This window comes from Typopeltis vanoorti, chromosome 18 (genome assembly GCF_054136105.1).
Source record: "Typopeltis vanoorti isolate ZY-2024b chromosome 18, IOZ_Tvanoo_1.0, whole genome shotgun sequence".
Lineage (NCBI taxonomy): Eukaryota > Metazoa > Arthropoda > Arachnida > Uropygi > Thelyphonidae > Typopeltis > Typopeltis vanoorti.
In genome coordinates, this window is record NC_143566.1 from 107,448,518 (window position 1) to 107,475,814 (window position 27,297).

A 27,297-nucleotide genomic window follows, 5' to 3' on the forward strand; every position below is an offset into this window, starting at 1 on the left:
AGAGAACTTCCATGAATTAGTGGACCCAACACAGATAACTTCGGGTTTTGACCTACCTCAGAAAACTTGGTCTGCCCTTAACCGAATCCGCACCAACCATGGCAGATGTGCAGACCACCTTTACAAATGGGGCATGATTGCCTCACCCAGGTGCGACTGTGGATCACCCTGCCAGACAATTAATCACATTATAGCAGAATGTGTCCTACGTGCATACAGTGGAAACCTGTCAGACTTCATCCATGCTACACCAAGTGCAGTCGACTGGATAATCAACCTAGACATTCAGTTGTAGCCAATTCTTGAATGTCTCTTTTATGACTGTATTATGTCTTCTTATTGCACATATGTCTATTACTATGTCCATATATATTAAGGATTAATGTAATGTAACTTTTCATGTGTGAGCCATACGCTAAATAAATAAATAAATATCACCCCTCTTTCTCTTGGTTGCTAGTGTTTGCAGTGTACAAATTCTCAATCTCTTCATCAGTATTCCACAATCCTATCATTTTTAACACTTCTTTGCACCCTCTCCACTCTATCAGAATCACCACGGAAACCAGGAGACTACACCAGCACGCAAATAGTCCAAGTGAAGTCTTACCAAGTCCTTGTGAAGAGGCAAAATTATTCTCTGAGTTGTATTTACAATTTTTGCTGTATAACCCTTGAACTTCAACTTCCTGTCTATTAAAACTCCCTAGCTGATCAGTTTCTTTTAGCATAATCCCACCACTATAATATGACATTGGATATCTAATCACACCAAATTGCATTCCCTTACATTTGTTAATATTGAACTGACAGTAATTTTCACATCTCCACAATTCCAGCCTATTTGAATCATATTGCAAGTCATGCATATCAGCCGAATTCCTGATTACCCAACCTATCTTTGCATCATCAGCAAATAGCTTTATGTTGCATGTCAAATCCTTCCCAAAGACTGATCCTTGTGAATACACCACTGTTACCTTAAATTTTGCATACTCACCCCATATACCACTTTTTGATATCTCTCAGTCAGCCATCCTCTTATCCATGCTAATATTTTATAATCCAAACCCATATTCTCTAATTAACAGTCTTCCATGCTGTATTCTGTTATTGGATATCTTATCCAATATAAAGGGATAACTACCTGAGATGCATGTGATGGAATATACTAATGGTTTGAGAGTACGATCTAGTAATTTCATCTGAGAATTTGTTTGTAATGAATATGACCACGTTGCCACCAGTTGGAGAGAGTGATCGTATGGTCTTGACCTGGGAGAAGGCCAAGTGTGTGGAATTTTCAGTTAAGATGGAGTATATGTGGAATTACAGTGCTTGCATCTTAGGAGATCCAAGTGATCAGTGCCATGGCATGTAAAACTGTAAGAGCTGGATTTTGATAGTGCATAAGAAGTGGTAAAGGAGTATTTGAGGAAAGTAATGGCAAACTGCATATTTAGAGTCGGGAGAGTAAATCAAGTGGGAGTTAAATGGATGAATATCATCAAGCTGGAACTGCAAAAAAAATGAAAGAAAGAAAAAGAAACAATTGTGGAGGAAATTTAAGGAGAAAGGTGACCAGCAGGAACATGAACAGTACAAGGCACAGGTCAGAAGGGTAACTAGTGTGATAAGCAAGGCAAAAGCAGAGTATGAAAGGAAATTAGCAATGCAGGATAAAGATAATCCCAAGCAGTTCTTTTGATATGCTGCAAGTAAAAAAAAGAATGATTATGGCAGAATGAATTTAATGAATGCCAATGGTAAGAAGGTAACTGAATTCAAAATGATAGAATTACTAAGTGAGCACTTTGCAATGGGGACAACATGGTTTTGTGAAGTGTAGGTAGGTCATGCCTCAATAACTTACTAATGTTTTATAATACAGTGACAGCTGAGTTGGATAAAGGTAATGGGATTTACAGTGATACTCTGAACTGCAGCACATGGGGGTGGATATAGGGTTGGTGAGGAGGATAGTGGATGGAGAGATATCAGAGAGTAGTTTATTCAGGAGTAGTCCGAAAGATGGCCTGTGACTAGTGGTGTTCTGTAGGTTTCTGTTCTTGGACTGCTACTGTTTAATTTGCACATTAACAAGATAGGAAAAGATCTGAGAGGAACTCTTCAGTTATTTGCTGATGATGCAAAGTTGGGTAGAGCAATAGTTAATTCAGATGTCACAATTTTGCAGGATGATTTGGATAGATTGGCAGACTGGAATGGAGAATGGATGTCAGTTTAATGTGGCAAAGTGTAAGGTTATGAATTTTGGGGTGAAAAGATTATCAGCAGTATACGACGTTGGTGGAACTGTACTCCAGGAAATTGACGAAGCCAGAGATTTGGGAGTGTTAGTGGATGTAGAGTTAAAGTTTAGGGTGCACATAGCAAAAGTGGCTAAAACAGCTCATAGGATTACTTGGTTGCTGAAATATACCTTGGCGAGCTTTGAGACAAGCAGGTTATTGTTCCTCTTTATTGAGCCTTGATAAGATCTCATCTTGACTGATGTGCTCAGATCCAGGGGTTCTTGGCAATGAAGAAGTGGAGAGGATCCAGAGACGAGTGACCAAGGGTGTTGAACTAGATTTTTTGCTTGGAGATTAGTCAATGAGTAGAATAGGTTGCCAGAATCATAGGCTGCCAGAAAAAGTTTGCACCTGAAAATCTATGGATTCATAATTTTCAGGTGCAAACTTTATTTGCTTTCACTTGGATAAAGGATTAAACTAAATTTATTATAGTCTAACCAAGTGCAAAATAAACTTCCAACATCTTTCTCTAAATCCAGAGTAATTTAATAAAAAGGTGGTACACCTATTGGCAACTCGTATAGGTAAATGACCTCTCCTATTGCTTCTGCCTTAGTATTACCACTTCTGGGCCTGCCTCCCAATGATGAAACCTCAATAAAATTGAAACCAGGATGACCACATCTAGTACTTTCTATAAATTTTTAGTGTTCTAGTACATTCACCAACAGATCTAGTACTTTTTTCCTTCCGAATAATAATAATAATAATAACAATAACAACAGCATGAGAGTTAGACATGAGTTTAATATTTTTCTCATATGTCACATTCAGTGACACAAGAATATGATTTCTCTTTTTTTCTTACCCCTCTCAATGTTCGCTAGTCTCCCCCCCCCCCGATCCCGTATTCACGCAATCCGACTGGCATTAGCCAATGAAAATATATTCTTCGCTGTTCAAAAACTTCTCGCACCTTATAAGAAGTCAGTGTTTTTATTAATTTTATTAACAAAAACTTGTTTAATTCTTCATCAAAAATATTATTATTTAAATTTTCCTTTTAAACATGGACAAGTGGCAAGAAAAACTTTCTAAATTTAAATTTGATTCTAAATCTCGGGGGGGGGGGGGGGGGAATGTGCAGTGCATCAGTCAATAAAGTATATAAACAAGCCATTGAAAGTGAAGATCTCAATGCCAGCCCTTCCCACTCACAAAAAAAACACTTCTGACACTGTTAATTCAGATAAAAGAGAAAATGATAATAGTTATGATTCAGGTTTATAAGGTTCATCTAAAAAGATGAAAAATTCATATAAGCAAAAATTCAAATGAGAATGGTTGGAGGACACTGCTTATTGTAAATTTTGTGATACAGTAAACCCTTGCCGAACGCGGGGGGTTATGTCATTAATACATTGCGCACACGGCAAAATCGCGTTCCGCAAAGTCAACTTTCTATGGAAAAAAATGTGTTAGGTATCGTTCAAATTAAGAAAGTATGTATGTATAATTTAAACTAACCTAAATATAATTAAAAGGGGAAAAATGAAAGAAAACAAATGTTAATTGAAAGGATTTTTATTACTGCTTAATAAGTAGGTACATGATACAATTATTTTTTTAAAAAGCTAGTAATTTTTGCTTGGGACAATGACTGACGCAACTCTTTAAAAGTTTCGTGGTAAGGAGCGCATAGTTTTTCAATGCCTTTCATAAAGTGTCCTCTTCTTTCTTCATTTGGGCCAATCTCCATTGCAAAATCAGACAGTTCCTGTGCCTTTTTTAACAATTTGTTTAACTTCTTGTAAGTTAAAGGTGCTTTATCTTCTTCTTCTTCACTATCGCTGCTTTCACTGTTGGCTGGTGTTACAAGATCATCCAATTCTTCATTCATCATTTCTCGATCATCATTCTCGATTAATTCTTTGACTTCTCCTTCTTCCATATCTGAAAATCCTTCGCTGCCAATTGCTTTTGCCATTTGTACAATTAATTTGTACAATCCAAGCTATTAATATTTTTTCCATCTTTTCCAATTGTGGAATTCTTCTTGAAACTTGAGCAACCTTTGCCGAAATATCGCCTGAAGCTTTGACACTAGACCGAATCTTTTCTTCATTCTCCCGTATTGTTCTTATGCTTGATTCATTTATAGCTAGTTCTCTTGCAAGCAATGAAACACGTGTACCATTTTTCAACTTATCTAAAATTTCAATTTTCTAAGATAATGTCAAAACTTTGCGTCTTTTTGCTGCTTTATCATCTTCATTCTTCCTCGTAGATGTCATATTGAATTTTTGAAATTAAAAGAAATACAAATGCAAAAGGAGAAGAGGATAAATACGTGATTACAGCTCTGCTAACATGAGTGAAATGATCACAACTTGGCCTGGGTCACTCAGCTAGCAGGCAGCGCCAAGCAGGGTTGCCGGCCGACGCTCTGCAGCGTACCACGTATGAATGAAATTCTAGCGTTGGACAAATTAAATGGAAACAATTAAGATAACGCATATGTGCAAAGTCGCGTTCTGCAAATCCACGCTCGGCAAGGGTTTTATAAGTATTAATGGTAGCAAATGCCTATTGATTCGTTATGCAAACATTCCAAAACACCAGCAGAATGTAGAATCTAAAATAAGCACACTACGACCTTGTTTAAATCCAATTCCAAATACCAGTGTCGAAAAACAAATTAAAGAGGCAGAATTAAGATTATGTGCATATGATGCAGATAGGCTGCATCCGTACCGGAGCGGTATAATCAAGCACGTTCATAAAAAATAGGGAATAAATAACACACTGAACTGTTTGTGCATATTTGTCACCTTCGAATGTGAGAGATTTCAGTGAGGGGCTGAGTTGCTGGGTAGTTAAATAAATGATATGAGCTTCAACACAACTTACTTTATTCACTTCTCTCAGCACACTGAACAAACATTCTAGGAGTTTCTTGAGTTTTCTTCTTGATGGACCTATGTTTCACATTTCTCCATGAGTGCAGGTCACAAAGATGCCTCCAACGATCTCAATCCTGAGCCTCTCTCTTTCTCTTCCATGTTATACCCATAGATTTCTTGTGGATCTCCTCATCTTGTAGGTGGTCTTCTTGGTTTTCTCTTTATTCTTGGTTGGCAGTTGAATATTCTATATGTCCATCTGTTATCCCTGAGACTGGCTATGTGACCTGCTCATCTCATCCTGCTTTCATAGAAGTATATACACTTCTGTAAGATGTGTATATACTAATGCATATACACTTTAAGAAATGTATATGCATTAGTATATACACATCTTACATATACCGCAGTTATCACATCTCTTTCTTAGTTCCGTGTTTCTAACATGTTCCATTTTGCTGATGTTACAAATCCTACGTTCTATTGCACGCTGAGTTATTCTGAGAGTCTCTTCTTCTTTTCTTGTCATGTTCCATGTTACATTATAGGAGTATGTTTGTTTATTATATAAAAATATTTTTTTTTACTGTTTGTGTTTTTTCTTTATTTTAATATACATTCATCTTAATGTGCAGTATAATAAAATAATTCATAATGTGTTATTGTACTTCGGGATTCTTTAATTTTTAATGGAAGCGGGAGGGGACACAAAAATTTTGCACTCAGGCGGCGTAAACCCACGGAACGGCCCTGGATGCCAAACACAATCTGCTTTTGTGGCTTATGGATACTCTTCCAACTCTATTGAAAACAATTGCTCCTGATAGTAAAATTACTAAGAAAATACATGTGGACGAACTAAATGTAACTATCTTATAAAAAATCCTTTAGATTCACGCAATGAAATCTCAAAAAAATAAGGAAAAAAAAAAACCTTTGAATGGTTTGACAAAAGAAAAATTGAAGCATTCATCAGCTACAGATAATACTATTTCTGAAGAGTTAATTAATTTAGCAAAATCTGATGAAAATAATGAAATACTTCCATTGTTTTTCTTGTGGGTTGGAACCCATGTATATATGTAAATAGCTTATTAAATAACTGAAAATTTAACGTTACATTATTTTAAACACTAAAATGAGACTAAAAATTATATGGTAAATTAATGCATATGTGAAGTGCTTCACATATATATAAATTAATATATATATGTGAAGTGCTAGAGTTACAATTGGGACTTCTGTTATGATGATTGACAACTGCAGCTCTTGGACTCATAGATGACTATAGTGAGATAGCAGTTTTACATTGAGTTCATTTATGATAATAAGGTAGTAATATTGTAAAATGCCCTAAATAGAGTGAAACAAAAGCAAATTCCACATCCAATACTGCTGTCACCTTATTGTAATAAGTAAATAGATTACTAAAACATAATCTCCCTTTAGCAAATCTGTGCTGTCTATCAAAGATAATATCATTGTTATCAACCCAATTCTGGATCCTGATTCTCACCAGCCTTTCCAACATTTCCACAACACCTGACACACAGATTGGCCTATAATTTGATGCTCGAATTCTGTCACCACCTTTATGAAGTGGTACAGTCTTGTCTTCCTTCCACTTCTTAAGAACTTGGCCAATGTAAGACTCATATTAAACAAATATGTCTAGGCAGATGTCAACTCCCTGGCAGACAGTTGTAGGTGTCCTCCTGCGATGAGTCTTCGGACTCCTTGGAGGTATCAGGAATAATAATAATAATAATATTCCTTCAAAATACACAGTGATATATCATCAATTTGCTTAATTCCCCATATATCTGTTGCTCACTCACAGTCAGTCTCTCCTCGTTATCCACTATTTTTAAAATCTCCATGATGTCACATTCACAAGAATGAAAGACCTTTATGAGCTTCTCATTAAATATCTCAACTATATCCTCTGCGGCAGTGTCCTTATACTATTTTCTTCAATCCTGCCATAATTGTTCTTCTTTTTTTTTTTTTCCCTCATCTTGCTCATTCTTGCAATCCATGAGATTCTTAATAGTCTCCTCGACATCCGTAATTTAAATGAATCAGTTTGCTTTCTATCTTTCTTCTTAATAATCCAGTTTTCATATCCATACAACACTACTGGAAATGCCATTGCTTTGACAATTCTCACTTATGTGGCCTTACTCACCTCTATTTTTCATAATTTTTGTCAGGTTTAACATCACTTTTTTTCCTCGTGACTATCCTTCTTTTAATTTCATCTTCACACTTACCAACTTTGTTTTGCTGGTGTTTAAATCAAGTCTAGCTTTGTTACTTTCCTTCTTAACCAATAGAATCAACTGCTTCAGATCATCCTTAGTTTCTGCTATGAGCATTGTATCATCTGCATATATTAAATTATTTATTTTTAATATATATAATCTTAATTTAAGCTGGATCTTTGTCTAAATCAGCCATTCTCATAACATATTTACTATAAATATTGTGAATACCCATATTAAAAAGGTAGGGCTACAGTGTGGATAAGCTTATGTGTTTGTCAGACATGTTGTAATAGATTTCATGGTATGATATGAACACAGATGGATAAGAAAATAACTATTTATTAACTTAGAAGCTAATATTTCGCTGGTTAATATCCAGCATCTTCAGAGCACACAACACAAAGTTTGTTACAAAAGCAAGACACCGGATTGCGGTTATCTTGCTTTTGTAACAAACTTTGTGTTGTGTGCTCTGAAGATGCTGGATATAATACCAACGAAATATTAGCTTCTAAGTTAATAAATAGTTATTTTCTTATCCATCTGTGCTCATATCATACCGTGAAATCTATTACAACAGGGCTACAGTATACACCCAGCTGTACCCCTTTATTCGCTCAAACACCGTCTGTTTCTCCAAAGACTGTTTTTACTGAAGCTTCTTAGTTGTCATACAGCTCTCTAATCAAGAGAATTAGATATTCATGTATTGCCATTGATCTCATTACAATCCACAGTCTATTGTGGTCCACACAATCAAAAGTGTTCTTATAATCCATAAAACAGATGAATACTTCCTTCTGAAATTCTCTTTCCATAATTCATCCATGTTTGCTATTTGGTCTCTAGTTCCTCTAACTCCTAAATCCTGCCTGTTTTTGTGGCATTTCTCTATTCACATATGGCTCCAATTTTGTTGGATCACTTTCGCATAACTTTACTTGCATGTGAAATTAAAGTGATGGTTCTATAATTCTCACAATCTTATTCAATATTATTATTTTTCTTGTACAAATCTCTACATACTCTTTCCATCTTTTTTTTCATGCTTCTCCTTCCATCAGACATTTACCTGAATTACTTTTTACAACTCCTAATCTATGGATAAACTTCCCTGTAACATTGTTTATTTTTCTAAACAAATCCCTTGTTATACCATAATATTTCTTTCTTCAATTTCTTTGCACCTTTTGTTTAGATGTTTTTCCTTATCTTTCCTAGTCTGTCTTTGGAAATCTGCACTCGGTTGTCTAACCCTTTCTTTATTTCTCTGAAGTTTCATTGTTCTTCTTTCCTCTGCTATTTGAATAGCTTCTTCTGACAACCATTTACAATCTTTCTTTTTTATTAAGAGTCTTCTTTGCTGCTTCTATGACTGTACATTTTGTTTTTTCCCACAGTTCTAATTCTCTTCCTGTCTTCTCCAAACTTTTTAATTTCTTTCCGACTTCTACTTTGAATGCTCCATTTATAAGATATACATCAAATCTGATACTGTTTTTTTTTCCTAGCCCTTGAATTCAGCTATCAATTATTCATGATCTTTCCCACAGTCTGCACTAGGTAGTGTATTTTGCTGCTTGGATAGCACTGTGGCAACAATATAATTCAATTTCTGTATTCTCCATTAAGTGAAGTCATCTTTTATTATTATTATATGAGACCTCCAGGGAGTCAAGGACTCATCGAGGGAGGCTGTAAATTACCCATCCCAGCTATCATACCTTCCCTTAAATTCATTTACATTAGATGCACTCACTACCCCCTAAGGGCAAATTATTCCACTCACTCACTGCTCTCTGAGAGAAAAACCTAGCTCTTACCCTTTTCTTGACCGAGAACAACCTTAACTTCCATAGATGCCCCCGTGTTCTCTCCCTGCCTTCCATATAAAGAAAAATTTCATCATTTGAAATGCTATAACACCCATTCAAAAGTTTATAGACCTCTATCATATCACCCCTCTTTCTCCTGTTAACCAGAGTCTGTAATCCACATACTCGCAATCTGTCCTCATAATATCCCATAATTCGGATATAATCTTTGTAACTCTTCTTTATTCCCTTGGAACCCGGGCAACCAAATCTGCGCACAGTAATCCAACTGTGGTCTTATCAAAGCCTTATAAAGAGGCAAAATGACTTCCTTATCCTTACATGTCAAGGTTCGCTTCAGCATAGAAATTATCCTCTGAGTTGTATTTGCAACTTTTGCTATGTGACCTTTGAATTTTAAATTCTTATCCATCAATACACCAAGATCCCTTGCCTCTTCAGTTTCTTGTAGCATAACCCCACTAATATAATATGCCGCTGGATCTCTAATCACGCCAAAGTGCATAACTTTACACTTACTAACATTAAACTGACAGCCATTTTCGTTTGCCCAGATTTCCAGTCTATTCAAATCGTTTTGTAATTGCTGAATATCAGTAGCATCCCTGATTGCCCTGCCTCTCTTCGCATCGTCAGCAAACAATTGCAAATCTGATGATAGACCCTGCTCGAAGTCATTAATGTATAGATTGAACATTAATGGCCCAAGGACTGGACCCTGAGGTACACCACTGGTTACCTTAAATCTTGCAGATTCACATCCACTGTATACCACTTTTTGATATCTATCTGTTAACCATCCCCCTGATCGTTCCAATCCCATATTCTCCAGTTTACGCAACAGCCTCTCGTGTGGTATCCTATCAAATGCCTTAGAAAAATCCAACATTATCATAGTGTATCCATTTCCTTTATCCAACTCGGCCATAACATTGTTATAAAATATGAGCAAGTTGCTAAAACATGACCTTTGACAGACTTTATGTTCTTAGGAAGGACCTCCCACGATGAGTCTTTTGACTCCATGGAGGACTGAATAATAATAATAAACCCATGCTGTTCCCTGCAGAGTATAGAATGATTGTCTACCCATTTCTGTATGCGAGTTCTTACTAACTTCTCTAAAATCTTCACTACCACACCAGAAATACTAATAGGTCAGTAGTTAGACACATCAATTTTTGCACCACCCTTGTGCAATGGAACTATATTACATTCCTTCCATTCCTGTGGTATCATTCCTGAGCTGAGAATCAAGTTATACAAACGTGTGAAAGGCCTAGCCAATTCAGCTGAACATTCCTTTAACAAACGGGCAGATATTCCATCTGTCCCTATTGACAAATTCTTATCCAGATTATGGAAAAGTTCTTCAACCTCATTTTCATGAACTTCTAGCTCTTCATCCAATGTAGCAGTAGCACTGTGCACCATACTACATACACCTGGTTGATATATCCTAGCAAAGTGAGCAAAGTTTATGTTGTTGGAAGCAAGTGTTTGCAAAAAAGCAACTGTTCTCAAACACAAAACTTTTACATCCTTTCTTCTGCTTCATTCCTAAATCCTAAACCAAATTTTCCAGTGATGCCTCATTCTTCTTTTTCACTCACTTTTGCATTCACCTAATATCAAAATAAAATCCATTTTATCAGTACTGTATACTACTTGTTGCATGCTGCTGTAATATTCTACATCATCTTTACTTGAATCTGTAGTGTGTGCATACACCTGTATGAGTGTAACATTCACTGGATATATCTTTATTCTGATTAGAATTATTCTGTCAAACACTTGATTGCAACCCAAAATGTATTTTTTGTATTCTCTTCTAATTATGAATGCTACTTCGAAGGTTTCATGTCCAGAGTATTACATCATGAAATCATCGTTATCAAAATGACCCATTCCTGTCCATCTCAGTTCACTGAATCCTAACATCTTATCTTGAGTTCTCATTTTTTTCTTTACCAGTTCCACTTTTCCTTGATAAGTGCTGCTTAAATTCCATGTTCCTAGTTTATGTAAATCAGTAACGTGGAGTCACCTTCTTCTGAGATTAACTCTATCAGAAATTGAACTTCCAGAAGGTTTTGATCTAGCTTCATCATTCTTGTTAACTTCATTGGAAGTTCCTCTCTGCTCTTCCCCAGTTGCCATTTCATTGCCTTCTGACCTGGGTGTCCCATCTTCTAGCACAATATCACAATATCTTAAGCCTCTAGTCATAAGATTTTCTTGGCAAAATGTATACAGAAGTGGTTTGCCATTACCTTCTCCTGTGTTTGTTTAGCCTACTAAGTAAGACTAAACAAACTGCAAGATGAAGAAAAGTAAAATAGAAATGATGAGGGGAGGGGGAGCAAGAAGGAAAGAAGAGTAGGAACCAGTCTATAGATAACATAACAGATAGATATTACATAAAATAAGGCATGGTCTGGCATCAGGTACCTTGGATTCACCACTCCCATACTCACTAAAGTGAGCCCTTGAGGGATCAATAACTATAACCTCCACTTTTTGAGGAAAATATTAATTAGGTTCTTTCTTCTCCACTCCTTACCTATGCTCTATACACAGCTAATGTGCTATAGATTTTGCCATTTCTTGGGTATTGTAATTTAAAAAAATAAAAAATAAAAATTCTTTCAGCATGGCATCCAAATTTTTGGATCCCTTATCTTCCCTCCATTTACACTTATTTTATTTTTATATCTATTCTTCTTTTAGTTATTTCATTTTATTTTATTTTGCATTTCTTTTTGCTTTCCTTATTGGGTAGTATCTTATGTACAGGGTATCAGCTTTTAAAAACATGTGATTTACAGAGTACACTCAATTCACCATAGCTTCAGTTACTCTGTTTAGTAAGTAGTACTTTTTCAGTGAAAAATATTTTATGAAATTACATTTCTAGAAATTATTCACCAAGAAAATATATAATTAGTGGCAGTAGAAGGCATTATGTTATAGTTGATAGATTGTGGCATACAGTGTAGATAGTGTGTTATTTGTAGGTGGTGGGTTGTATGGAGTATCCTCCCCTGATGATTCCTTGGATTTCTTGAAGCTGTCGCATAATAACAAGATATGTAATCTTGAGAATCCAAGTTCTTCTTTGTATCAAATTTAGAAATACTTTTTTTATAAATATGCTGTTGCATATCAAAAATGAGATTGATAATTGCCTCTTGATCTTTTTTCCTTTTAAATTGAAGTTGAATATATATATTCAACTTCATGTTAAATTGAAAAGGATCAAGAGACTATATATATTATTAAAATTAGGATTTACTCGGGATATTTTATAAATATATATATATATATATATATATTCATGTATACTGTGTTTAAAAAATTAATAATAAATTTAGTTTAATCCTTTAAATCGCCTGAAAATATCTTCAGGACTGAGGAAAGGTAGTGCAACACCATGCAACTCGGAGCAAAGGTGGACCAAGCTGTCATCACTCCTATCTCAGTATCTCCCATAATACAAAACACATCTCCTTGCTGATATGTATAATGTTATGCATTAAGGGAGGGGCCACTATCCAGACCGGTTTTGACCTTTATTGAGGTCTCGTCAGTGGGAGCCAGGCCCAGAGGTGGAGATATCAAGGCAGAAGCAATGGTGAAGTCATCTTTACCTATAGGAGTTGCCAAAAGGTGTGCCACCTTATTATTAAGGTGGCACACCACCTTATTATTATACTCTGGATTTAAAGAAAGATGTTGAAAGTTTATTTTGCATTTGGTTAGACTATAATAAATTTAGTTTAATCCTTTATCCAAGTGTGAGCAAACAAAGTTTGCCTGAAAATATCTTCAGGACTGAGGAAAGGTAGTGCAACACCTGGTCTGGGTAGTGGCCCTTCCCTTAATGCATAACATTATACATATCCGCAAGGAGATGTGTTTTGCATTATGGGAGATACTGAGATAGGAGTGATGATAGCTTGGTCCACCTTTGCTCTGAGTTGCCTGGTGGTGCACTAGCTTTCCTCAGTCCTGAAGATATTTTCAGGCACAAACTTTGTTTGCTCACACTTAGATAAAAGATTAAACTAAATTTACTATAGTCTAACCAAGTGCAAAATAAACTTTCAACATCTTTTTCTAAATCCAGAGTAATTTAATAATAAAGTGGCATACCTTTTGGCAACTCCTATAAGTAAAGATGACCTCTCCATAGTTTAAATAAATATTTGGACAGTGCTATATTTCAGAAAAACCCAAATTGCACACATCTCAATAGTCTGTGTGTGTATGATCCCTCTTTTGTCTCTTATCACACTTTCTTCATATTCCTCACAAAGTGATAATATGAGTCAGGTATTTTGGACCATTATCCTTCAACTTGACCACTAGTCCAGTACCATTATTGGACAGACTTGTCTGGACTGCACCAAATAATACAGTTCATCCCAAGGCAATTTGTTGGATTGAATCAGGATGCTGTTCAAGCCGTTCATGTTTTTCCACATATTATTTTCTTTAAACCATTACAATACACCGAGAATATGACAATGCGGGTTTCTTGCAACATGCATTGTCATGTTGCAAGAAACAATTTTCACAATGTAGAAATCATTATTTTATCCTGAAGTGTTTCCTGTCTCATATTTTTGTTTAATGAAAGAAATTGACATCTAGGGATAATTAAATATCTTTTATTTAATTATTAAGCTGGTATTTTTTCACCTTAGTCAGTAGAGCATCCTTCATAGGCACAAAGATAGGAATATACACAATAGAACAAAGTATAAACACGGACTAAATACCAGATGACATAATGCTTCTAACTGGTACCCTTTGTGTGCGCAGTAAGGAGATCTTGATCATTTTGCTGACAATCTCATAATAGTAATTAATTAACTACCGTAAGATGGGTTTAACTTAGACTTCTTTTTATTTATTGGTATAAAATTTTCGTCCTAGTATCAAGGGCATCTTCGATATGATTTTCAAATTCAACAATAAGAACAGAGGCTGGTAGATTCAACAATGAAACAGGGCAAACTTATACTGAAGATGCCCTTAATACTAGGATGAAAATTTTATACCAATAAAAAATATATACATAAGTTATATCTGTCATGTTAGTTAATTAATTTAAGTCTTACATTCCTGTTCATAAGTTATCTCATAATAGTAGTTTCCCAGATTTTTGGTAGAATGAGGCAGCTTATTTAGATTAGGAGAATGTTGTAGATCTGTGGCAGATTCCAAAAGTAGTCTCTCAGATTTAAATCTACATCTGTATAATAAAGAGGTTTTTAAAGTTCCTGTTTCTTCCATTAAACAAAAAATTGAGTTTTGCATATTAGTGTTCATCCTTCAGTTAGATGAAAAGTTTACACCATGAGAAACCATGTTTACATGATTCTTTACCAACAATTCATTGCTGGAAAAATTCTTCATTAGAAAATTAAAATAATATTGTATACACATATATGAAAAACAAATACAAAACAAGAGATATTTTAGGAAATATTTTTTGTATTATTTACTTAATTACATTTTATTTAGCTTATTTTATAATATTTTTATTCTGTATAAAGTGAAATTAATATTTTGTATTTCACTGATCAGCAGATTTCTGTTGATTTCTTAAAATATTCATTTTCTTTCTTTCCCTTTATTTAGATAGTATTACAGACTCTATAGAATGAAATATTAATTTTTTACAAAAACTGTGATAGGATAGTTAGGGAGTAAGGACACCAAATTTAAGAATGTTTATTTATTTTTGTAGCCTTTTACTTTTTTTCTGCATACTTTAAGACACTCGCTAGATATCATTTTTTTAAATGGAATTAATTCAGAAGATGAGATGCATTCAGTTATACCGGTATATTTTGGAACTAACTCCTCTTGTTGTGCATAGCAAAGAGCTTTGAAGGCTATTATTGTTTTACGGGACTAGTTTCAGACTATGTGTACCTCTGCATAATTATATTAAAGAAAATGACAAGTAAAATTACCAATCCTTTCATGATGCAAATCAGCTTAAGGCAAAATTCCATCTGTGACTGAAATACTAGTCTTATACAATACTAATACTGGGAAATAAGGTGAAGACTAGTATTTGCCTTATTTCCGAATACTAGTATTATATGAAACAAAGAAATATTAAAATTGATATTTGATAATATTTATCTTTTTATTTACAAAAAAAAAAATATTTAGTTGCATGCTTCTAGAGTGAAATATAGAGTTATTTCTCTTGTGAATAGTTCAAAAATAAACTGTAATCAGAAATTTCTGTAGTTCAAACTGTTGGTTAAATAGTTGGCCTGATTAGCCAAATGGTTAATATACCTGCTCTCCAACAACATAGTGAATTAATGAGTTAATTAATGAGAGAAATCACAAGAGAATGAACTACACATTTCACGTTGGGAGCATGCACCTACAGTCGAGACAAATATTATCAGATGTCAATTTTATAATTTCTAACACTGGGTTTAAAAGTTGTCATAATATAGATAGTTAAACTGACTAGTTTTGCCACTTATGCTAGTGGCTTCTTCTGAGTTAGGAAAAACAAAAAAATACAATAAGCAGAAAACATGAACCATTACATAACTAAAACTGAACGTGTAGGAATCGTTACGCAAAAAGTAAAAAAAAACAAATGTTTGGATCATCAAAGCTGGCATGGGTCAATCATTGTTCAGTAGGTATGCATGATAGATTACAGAACAGTTAAAGTGTGACGTGTGGAAAGATCTAATAAGTGACTTCCAAGTATCACCTAAAATCATTCCTTCGTTTCTTTTTGGGTGTGCCTTGTGATTGGATAACCATCGTAGTCTCTTTGATGTTGTGGGCACTGAAGTTGTCTTCTATGTAAGGTTCCACTTTACATTTCATCCACACTCAGCACAATACATTCAGTATTGTGGTGAGTGTGGAAAGCTAGGCTGTCTTCTCTGTTGTTATTAACATCTCCAGTATGCTCTTTTTGTCTAATTTCCAAACCTAGATGTTTTCTCTAAGTAAACAAGGTCATAAGAACATGGAATATTGTAAACTCCAGGATGTTTGTTGAAAGGGTTGTGATCTTTAAATGAACATAACAGAGCTTGTATAATCACAGTGGGCTTGAAAGCCATTCTTATGTCATGAGATTTCAGGAGATTGCCATTTTGAGAGAAAGTTTGCCAATATAAGGGATGGAAACTGAGGCTCTGTTGGAATCTGTTATGGAACAGAAGTAGAGAATAGTATTCTTTGTATCATTTTCCTTAGAATATCCATTACTCACCAATAGTTGGAGAAGACAATGTAATTCTTATTTTAGTGTTTCTTCATCAACTATAATAATGATTGCCCTTTTTTTCAGCATATGTATAATACCTAAATTTTGTGATATATTGGCAATGAAAAGAAATGTATGTAACAACCTATATGTGTGGGCTTACAGTATTACTAAGAGAGAGGCCTCCTGCTTTTTTTTTTTGAAATTAAAACGTAGAAAAGATACTGCTCCTTCATTTTCAAGTTCTAAAGTGAATTTAATTTTATGATGGAAGCAGTTAATTACACTGTGTTTCCAGATTAGAAATATGTGATCTCCACCAAACTTGATGGTTTGGGATTTGTTGATAGTAGGAAATCTTTTTCAACGTTTTCCATGAATAAGTCAGCATGGAGGAGACGGGGGGCTTCCCATTGCAAGACCAGATAGTTTTGTAGATTTTCCCATTCCATCAGGAATAATTTGAATTGAGACAATGTCTAAATAGTTTGGAGATGTCAAGAGGGAACAGATCATCTGTCATAACTTTGTCTACAGCAGGGTTTCTCAAACTGTGTTCCACGGAACACTAGTGTTCCGCGGAAGGTGAATAGGTGTTCTGCGAGAATTTCTGGAATTTGTCATTTTAGTTTTCTAAGCATTTTTCATGAATAAATATTTTATAGTAGAAATATTCTGAGGAGAATAATATTCGTGAATATGTCGAAAAGCTCAGACCCAGAACGCCTAATAACATCTGTGTATCGTTAATTTTCACACATAGAAATCTTTCAACAATCGGGAAAGAGAATACCGCCGTTTATGACCGATCATAAAAATTACCTGCAAGCCAATTACAACAATTGGCGATGTATGTATCCTCTATTCTCAAAACTGAACAAAATAACATCTGTGTTGCAAATGTCAGTGACCAATCAGCAAGGAAGTATAAAGGAAATTTTTCCATTGAAATTGAAGATCAAGATAGTCTGTATCCGGTTCTCAAATCTATTAATACTGAATACTTTCTTCACAAGATCGTATTGCAGTGTGTAAGTGCTTATTCTGAAACCGGAGTGCCATGATTTTTTTTAAAAGTATTAGGAATAAGATTTAAATTCTAATATGAATAAGAGACAAGGCACTTTGTTTAATTTTGGTATTAAGAAATCTCTTATTGAATGTGTTTGTGACGGAACAGATAGTGAGTCATCCACCTCAAGCCTACAAAGATCTCCAGGATGTACAAAAGGAGGGGAAAACTACCAGCACACAGGAGAAAAAGTCTGCATTCACTCGTAAGTACTTATAATATTATAAATATATTTGATCAGAATGGGATATATCAATGAAAATCAGCACAAATTAATTTAATGATGGTTTATTGATGCTTTAATTAAATCAATTAAATTAAACTTTAATTGATGTTTAATTAATTGTTAATTAATAATAAAAATCAGCTAAATTATTAATTAATACATTGCAAAATAACCAAGGTGTTCTGTGAAAATTTCAGGATTTGTGAAGTGTTCCGTCGCAGAAAAAGTTTGAGAAACCCTGCTCTACAGGAACATTTGTAGACGAAGAAATTTCTGTCTTACCAATGTCCATTCGTAAGATAGAAATTTCTCCTAGTTTTTCTACAAAGTGTTGCAGTTTTTGATGGAGTTCATGTGTCTGATATGCTCCTTTAGCAGATTAGCCAGGTGTTTTGATAACAAATAAGTAGGCAAGCTAATACCATCTATGATAGACGGAAGAGGAATGTTAGTTTTGTGTACCTTGGGAGTTCCATATAATCGTGGAGTTAAGTGGTGCATTAAGTTCAATCTTTTTTAAGATCCATCAGATTTAAGTCATGTTGCATAAAAGGTTATTGGTTTCTTCTCTAAATATGATATAATTATTATTTATATTATTATATGTAATATCACACTCACTGAGTGTGCAGAAAAATAGTGAAAAGTTACAAAAATAAATAAATATTCTTAAATTTGGTGCCTTTATTCCCTAACGATCCTATCACATTATTATTAAAAAATTAATACTATCCCATCTACAGAGCCTTGGTATCTTTAAAAAAAATAAATTAAAAAAAAATAAAAAATAAAAAAATTAATATTTTAAGAAATAAACAGAAAAATACAAAATATTAATTTCATTTTAAACTGAATAAGAATATTATAAAAAGCTAAATAAAATCTAATTAAATTTATCATCATCAACTTCCTGATAAGTACTCCCAAGGGGTGTTCAGGTTACTATGACAGCAATACATGATTAAGTTTAGATTATTATTAATCTCCTATCAACATTTTCCTCCAAATCAGTCTATTACTTGTGAGCACTCCAATATTGTCGTATCTAACTTTTCGTGTTTCTAAGGCACTTCTGATTGAATCAGTCCATCAAGACTCTTGGTCTTCCTTTGAGTCTCTTTCTTGCCATCTTGGTATCAAACCCTGTTTTGCTAACCTATTTTCATCCATTCTATTTAAGTGGCCATATACCCTTAGATTAGCTCTGCTAACACATTCTTGAATGCTAAAAATGTCAAGTTCCTTTCTAATGTCTTCATTTTTAATGATTCTGCCACTGATGTCATTGGATTCTTCCCCCCATCTAATTTTTCTAAGAAACCTCATATCTCTAGTCTTTGATCAAGTGTTTTATTACTAACCTAACTCTCAGTTCATAACTTAAAACTGGTTTGAACACTGTCTTGTGTACTGCTAGTTTGGTGTTTTGGCTAATTTCTCTCTTATTCCATATAAATTTATTCAGCTGACTATCCACCATACCAGCTTTGCTAATTCTGTTGTCTATTTCCAGATTTAACCTGCCATCTTTACTAAAAACTGTGCTAGATAGATGAAATATTTTACTTGTTTTATAGGATCTCTATTCAGAATGCAACTGAAGATTTTTATGTTCTTGCCTATTTTCATAGTTTTAGACTTTTTATTGTGATTAATAAATAATGCAGAAAGAAACTAGATTTTCTAAAATATTTCTTGTGTTGCATTTGTTTTTCATATATGTATATTATTATGACATTATTTCAGTTTTCTCGCGAAGAATTTTCCTGCAGTGAATTGTTGGTGAAAAATTTTTGCAAAGTGGGGAGACAGCTGTAGTTCGTTGTCTGTTGTAATCCTTCACCACCAATCACAGTTTAAATGATGCAGGCAGGCAGACATTTGACATGAATTCCCAGACATCTCTGTCTTGCCCACACTTACTCATCCTTTAAAGAATGTAAGGATAAGCAAGTGTGGGTGATTTTTTTTTTTTTTTTTAATAATGTAGTTTGCCATCTCTCACAACTGGCAAACAGACATGTGGACATAATAGCTTTAGTTGCTGTTGTCATATCTGATTTGACTTATGTGCAGCTCTCTTTCCATAGAAACTGTGACTAGCTTTTATATAGTTTCTTGCAATTAACCTAAACTCCTGGTTGGCTATTTTATATCAGACCACCAATATTTCTGGAAATACCACCCTTCTGAATGCTTTGATCTCTTGGTATTAACTTTTTTTAATGTAGTATACAGTTGATTATGGATGAAACAGTGTTTTACCAATATTATGAATGGGTTGGCCATTGATATAGCATCTTATGATATCCCTCTTCTTTTCCACATTCCCTTGAGTATACATATATGCAGACAATGCTTGTGTGAAGAGAGAAATTAAAATATCAGTATGTTTCATTTTAAAATAAGAATGTCTCAATATATATTTTCATAAAGTCTGTATATATCTTGATGGCCAAGCAGTCAGCATTTGCTAATAGCAGGTTATGAATTTGAAATCTCACCTATTACATGAATGTTTGTGAAAATCCTTAAGCAATAATGTTTCATTCTGCGACATCACTGTTTGAGGTATGGGAGAAAAGACCATATTTGGTCTCCAGATCACTGTTTTTCTTTGCACGCCCATGGTGCTTAATGCTATAAGATTCCAAACCACTTCTTTGTGAGTAGCAGTGTTATAAAATGTGGTTTTCTTTTTGGAACTTTAATAAGTACACTATAATTCTTTTTGTTTTCATTAATAATTGTATTCTGGATTCCATGACCAAATAAATTTTCATATAGTTACTCTTCAAAAATAAGGGGATAAAACATCCTTTATTATTATTATTATAGTTCTTTTTTAATCTTTTTGAAATTCACCAAATTATGTGAAAATCATTAGATATGTTATTGTTTTATGTTTTTAAAATCACCTACAGTATAATTAGAGTCCTACTATCAAATTCCACTACAATAAATCTTTAAGCGGTGATGTATTCTTTAAATTTACTCTTATTACCACTCAGAATTATACTCTATTAGTGGGATAATATTTAATGACCAAAATTTATTTTTATTTACAGAACAGTTTTGTTTCGTCTACAGATATGCACTCACTCAACAGTAATCAAAGATCTTTGTGCAGAATGTGGTGCGGACCTAAGACGGTAGGTATTGTGTTATTGTGATTTATCATTTAGAAATGAAAATTATTTTTGTAGATAATTATTTTTTTCTACAAAAGTAATTCTTCTATACACTGTAAATAATCAACATATAACATATACAGGTAGTCCCCGGGTTACGAATGAGATATATTCCTGAGAACGTCTTTAAGTCAGATTTGTATGTAACTCAGATTCCCGATGAACAATGCCTATACAGTAATAATAATACTATAATGGCTCATACGTGGCAATAATAATACAATGAAATAATAATAAGTTACAGAAACTATTGTGCTCTTTCTTTTAATTCAAACAAACAGAACATAAAAACGAACTCATACAAAAAGTTTAGATAGGAGAAATTTCAAAAACGAATATTAAAGGTTAATACTCTGCTGATGTTGCATCAATATCTTGCTTATTGGAAGGGGCATTTTTGAGGCAAGAAAGTTGGCTTACATTAATCGGAACATGATGATTAAGATGATACTGGAGAATCAGGATTTGATTCTGTTGCTGGAGGAGGGGAACTTACCACTGAAGTCGATTTCTTGAGAAAGGTATTTCTTTTTTTTTTTAATTATAAATGGCCTTGTAGCAGTTAATGTTCTCACTAACTGCACGGTAAACCTTTGTAAACTGCTCAATATTAGGATCTTGCTCCTCATGCTTAGCAAATCCTGCTTCAATGAGATAAAAGGCTTCAGCAAATTCTTTTGTCGTAAACTTTCTTGGCTCAGGATCTTCTTATTCTTAGTGTTCTTGTGTTTCTATCAGCTGCTTTTCTATCTCCATAAGGTCTTCATTGGTTAATTCTTGTGAATGGGACTCTAGTAAGGCATTTTCATTGATATCCAATTGCAGTGCATTGCCATTATCCACCACAGCTTTTCTGGCTTCAGCGATGTCTTATGTGAAGCTATGAAAATCATCACGGAATCGAGGGCACAGTTTGTTCTACACCCCTTTAATTGTTGATTGCTTCACTTCCTCCCATAGCAATGTTTTTGATGGCATCATGAATCTTATAATTCTTCCAGAACTCTCAAGGAAATCACATCAACTTCTGTAGTCACCCTGACTGCTTACAGGAGTGTACGTTGTTAAGTAATAAGCCTTAAATGCAGAACTGACTCCTTGGTCCACTGACTGTAGTAACGATGTAGTGTTGGGTGGTAAAAATATGACCTTTACATTATGGTGAAGGTCATCTAAAGATGTTGGATGTCCAGGAGCATTATCCAGCACAAGCAGAATTTTAAAGGGAATTTTCTTTTCCAAGCAATAATGTTCCATAGCAGGAATAAAACAGTTCATGAACCAGTCTTCAAACATGACAAGTGTGACCCAGGTCCTTAAATTTGACCTCCAAATAACAGGAAGAGCTGCTTTAATAATATGGTGAAGTGCGGATTTGTTTACATGCACGAAAGAAACTAGTTCCCGAATTATTAGTTATCCTTATGGGGAGCCTTGGGAGCCCATTCGTAAGTCGGGTCGTCCATAACCCGGGGACCGCCTGTATATTGCTTCGCAGCAAAGTCATCACTTTTACGAGGATTCCTGAAAATAATAAAAATAAATAATATAATAAGAAATCTGTAGTTAAAGCTTCGATAATTATGGAATGGAATTATTCAACTGCCATCTCTTTATATGACAAACTTCAAAATCTTCCATAACCACTGATATTGCTATTCTCCAGTTGAGGTGAGAGGAAAGAGCAACAACCTTGTTAATGCTATCAAACGACCTATATTCTTTCTCACAATAAAGATTTTGCTTTGCTTCCCATGTTTTTCATAATTCTTAGTGTTCTCCAAGCAAGATCAGGCAAGTCTGGCTTACACTTCTAACTTTCATGGTACAAATATAACACATCTGTCAAACAAACATGATGATGATGATCAGCCTGTCTTTTCAATCCACTACAGAGTGAAGTCGCCTCTCCCATTGCAGGAAGATTGGGTCTACTTCTCCCATAGTGACCCAGTCCATCTTGTGAGAGAATATGTATACTTGGATGAATGAATGTATGAAGGTGGAAGATGATCACAAATATCCATGCCTAGGCGGGATTTGAACCCACAGCCTCTTGGCTGGAGAGTGGATACACTAACCACTTGGCCAGCCAAACAAACATAGTATCCTTTTATACTCAAGACATTAACTTCATGCCCTTATACATACATACCAGCCACTGAATTAGAAACATTTATTTAATACCCTGTTGGACCTCCTTTAGCCTGAATTACAGCACGTGTGGTTTGGCATAGATTCCACAATGTGTTAGATTGCATCTACATCGACATACCAGACATTCACCGAACAGTTCTTTAACTGGCTCAGATTTGACTGAAAAGGACTTTGCTCCCAAATCTGCTTTTTTAACATGTCCTATACATTCTCAATGGGGTTCAGATCTGGGCTTTGTGGTGTTCAGGAAAGATGGTGGAATTTGCTGTCATGCTTGCTGAATCACTGCTGAACAAGTCTTGCATGATATACAGTAGCATTGAAACGTTCATGCAACAATGTTCAGAATTTCCTTGGAGGCTACCCAACCTTCCAGCAATATCAGAGGACTCGGTTTCATATCAGCTGAACATGCCCCACACTATGACACCATCCCCAGAATCTTGAGTGATGTTTAGAAGGCAAGCTGGGTTCATTACTTAATGGTGCTTCCACCAAACTCTTTGCCTACTGTCGGTATAGAACATAGTGTACTGTGACTTGTTGGATTACATTACTTTTTTTTTCCCAGTGTCCGGTATGTCATGTATAGGCTTGCAACTGCCAATACTGATCCTCTTCAATATCCTGCACATAGTTCAGTGAGATATGGATTGGGAACATCCTTCATTAAATGCTTCAATCAGTTGCTGCACACAGGAAGTTCTGTTTGTCCATACAAGCAATGGCAGTCTCATTCCTGACAGACTGTTTTACGACCACAGTTATGCCTCTTAGACAAACAAGTGGGTTATTTTTCCACTGATTAAACAGATGGGATATTGCACCTTTTGAGAAACCAGTCAGCTCTGCTATTTTCAAAATCATGGCTCTAGCCCAACAGGTATCCACAATAAGCCCTTTATGGAACTCCAAAAGTTCCTTTGTTTTTTTCCATTGTGGTCAACACTATTTACAATTATGGACCTGCAGCATTCTTAAATAGTTGCTTAGAAAATGTGATGATGCACATTTACCAAGTATTTTGCATATATGTTGCATAAGCGACATTTACTTACATCTGCATAAAAGTTTCTCTGATTCAGTGGCTAGACATATATCAAAGGAATCTTTAAATGATGAACAGGTCAAAGCAGATATAAAAAAATAGTTATGAAAACAATCTGAATTTTTACTATGACAGCTTTGAAAACTTGTTCCACAGTGGAGAAAATGAATTGAAAGAGGAAGGAGATTATGTTAAGAAAAATTTTTTGTGTTTAAAGACTTGCCAGCTTATTCTTGTGAGGTATATATATCTGGCTGCTATTAATAATCAGTTAGTAGGCTATGGCTTTTAACTGGAGATCATTGAGAACCACTAAATAGAGAATTAAGAAACGAATGACATAAATAGAGAATAAAGGAAAATTGAGCAGTGAATCATTAGGCAACAGCTTTATTTATCTTTTTTTTTATTGTATGCTATGAAAAGTTTAAAAAAATATTATCGTGATGGAAAAGAACGAAAAATTAAAGAATGATTCCTGGAATCTACTATGGAAGCAATTGCTTTGACATTATCTTCAGAAACAAGCAGAAAAAGGGATGTTCTGTGCCATGAATTTTTTGTTTTGTTGATGGCATTTGATTCATCTTTTCCCATTGGAAAATCAATGAATACAAAGTGTTTTGTAATGAGCATATGTGGAATAATAAAAAAGGCCATTTTTATTTTATTATCAATTTCATTACATGAGAAGTAGAAGAACATATAGCATGTTAATGCCACATGTGGAATAAATTCATTTTTCTTGAAGAATTGAAGACAGTAGTTGCTGAGAAACTCTTCATAACAGTCTGTTCCAAAGGAAGATGGAATAAAAGAGAGAGAGAGAGAGAAGCAGGTTCATTGTGTTTGCAGTAGGACTGAAAAGGGATGTTGAGCAGCTGTTATGTTTCATTAGTCCTATCAGAAAGTGGAAGAATGATGAATGCCATTTCAGTAGAGCAATATCCATGGAAGTACCTGCAGAAAAGACACAGATCTGAGGGAGTCATCCATCACTCAAGTCACTCTCTTCTAGGCAGCATCAAAAATATTTAAGGATGGACAGATTTGGGATTTGTAAGTTAGCTAGATAAGCAAAAAAATAGTCTTGAGCATAGAAGAATGCCTAAGATTTTAAAGGCAGGATACTATTGATGTGATGTGTTTATGCCAAGGCTGGAGATAAATATTAGTCCAGAGAGGTAGAGAGAAATCTGATCTTGTGTGATGATTGCATTTGGCTAGCAGATGGAAGGTATTATTGCTATCACTTTTCAGTGCATTGGTTTCAGGATATGCCTTGTTGAGATTGGGTTGTACATCTTTTATTTTCACTTGGACTGTTTGTGGGATATATATGCATATTTTACTTTAAAAACCATAAATGTCTTGGGTGGGGGAGGGGGTATCAGGAGCACTTAACAAAAGCTTGATACCAAGGGCTAACACCAAACAATAAAAGAATTTCAATAAATGCATGATGATAATTACCTTTTATGTTCACAGATATTGGTATTCATTATTTCCACAATACAGATTAACAGAAATTACCAATCAACCCAATGAATTCTTTATAAGTACATTCACATTGGGGTGATGATTGTAGCTCTCTCGTCGCAAACTTAACCATCTAGCGAAGTGAGCGGAATTACTGGCAATTTTGTTCTGCGTGTCATCGGATGCACCATTTTCATGATGGTTTCTTCGATTGTAACTAATCCCTCATAGTGGGGGGAGGAGGGTGAAAGGAACGTTCTTTTCAGAATATATTAAAAAAAAACAATAATTAAAGAGAATGAAATAATTTGATTATTAGCAAATAAAGAAGAGAAAGAATGGGCATGAATAAAAATACATTCAATATTGTAAAATGGATTTTGAATAATTTCCATCTGTGATATTATATGTGTGCTTGTGTTATTAAGTATCTAGGGGTAGAGTGAAGAATACATGATCCTATAAACTCTAGACTTTCATATTTGCATTTATAATTTATGATAAGCAGAATTTAAAAAAAAAAGCATGAATAGATGGAAAGAGATTTGTTTGCGAAATATAAATTGCTAACCAATAAGAAACAGTGACTGTTTACATTGCCAACTCAGTAAATAACTATTGGGAGGGGCTTATCCTATGCTCTAATAATGCTGATCAGGCGATTCATGTGGGTGTGGCAGGAATACACGTGGGTTGATGGAGGAGCAAATCATCTTATACAATTTATTGTGCTTGTTGTGTGTATATATAAAAAAAGAAAGAAATATTTCACTTCATTTTCTGACAATTCTTTTATTTACTAATGATCAGTGTTTTTTTACATAGTAGTATAATATATACATAAATAATTTTGTTCTTAATAAGTTTAATTCTTGGAATTCACATGTAGAAAGCACTGATCTGCATATCTATTAGTATCTCTTACCATAAATTCCATTAGGTCATCATTTAGAAACACAGAATATACTGCAGATGGATTTTCTGCATTAAGTGGTAAAAGTAGCTTATCTTCTCTACTGTACTTCTGAACTGATACTGCCATGTTACTTACTGGATTCCATTCATTTCAAACTGAAATCTCAGAAATTTTACTTTGAAATATCTTCCTCATCAGATGAGGAACCGCTCTGTAAATACAATTCCCCATTGAAATCATCACCTGAATTATTCACTACATCTTCAAAAATTCAAACTTCATTAGATGCGTTTTTTTTTTTTTTTTTTTTTCTTTTTGACAGTAGCCAGGAAACTCATCACTAGAATATAGAAGGATTCATTTTCAGTTAAGAATAGATAAATTTTTACTCCCTACATGTATACTATCCAAACAATAAAAGCAGCTCTCCTATAGTGAACAACATGCCCTCCCTAACGACTACTGTACTGCAGGCACAAGAAAAACTATTAGTTTTATTGTATCGCTGAATAAGGTACAGACATTTGCAGTCTGTGTAATATATTTGTCAACAAATAATACAATTAGAGACAACTGGAATAAAAATGACACTACCTTATGAAACACATCCCCTCCCACAGAAACTGATGCATAGACTGCCAAACACAGTATCTCACTAAAAAAAAAATATTTGTCCTG

The 27,297-nt window shown here is 34.5% G+C and overlaps 1 protein-coding gene across 1 annotated transcript in view; it reads left to right on the top strand.

Moving 5' to 3' along the window:
- Fcp1 (RNA polymerase II subunit A C-terminal domain phosphatase Fcp1) overlaps positions 1-27,297 on the top strand; it is a 130,523-nt gene that overhangs the window by 4,113 nt on the left and 99,113 nt on the right. The window contains exon 2 of the mRNA XM_090408113.1: positions 20,897-20,980. Coding sequence (XP_090264239.1) covers positions 20,897-20,980 — 84 coding nt within the window. The remainder of the gene's footprint in view (positions 1-20,896; positions 20,981-27,297) is intronic.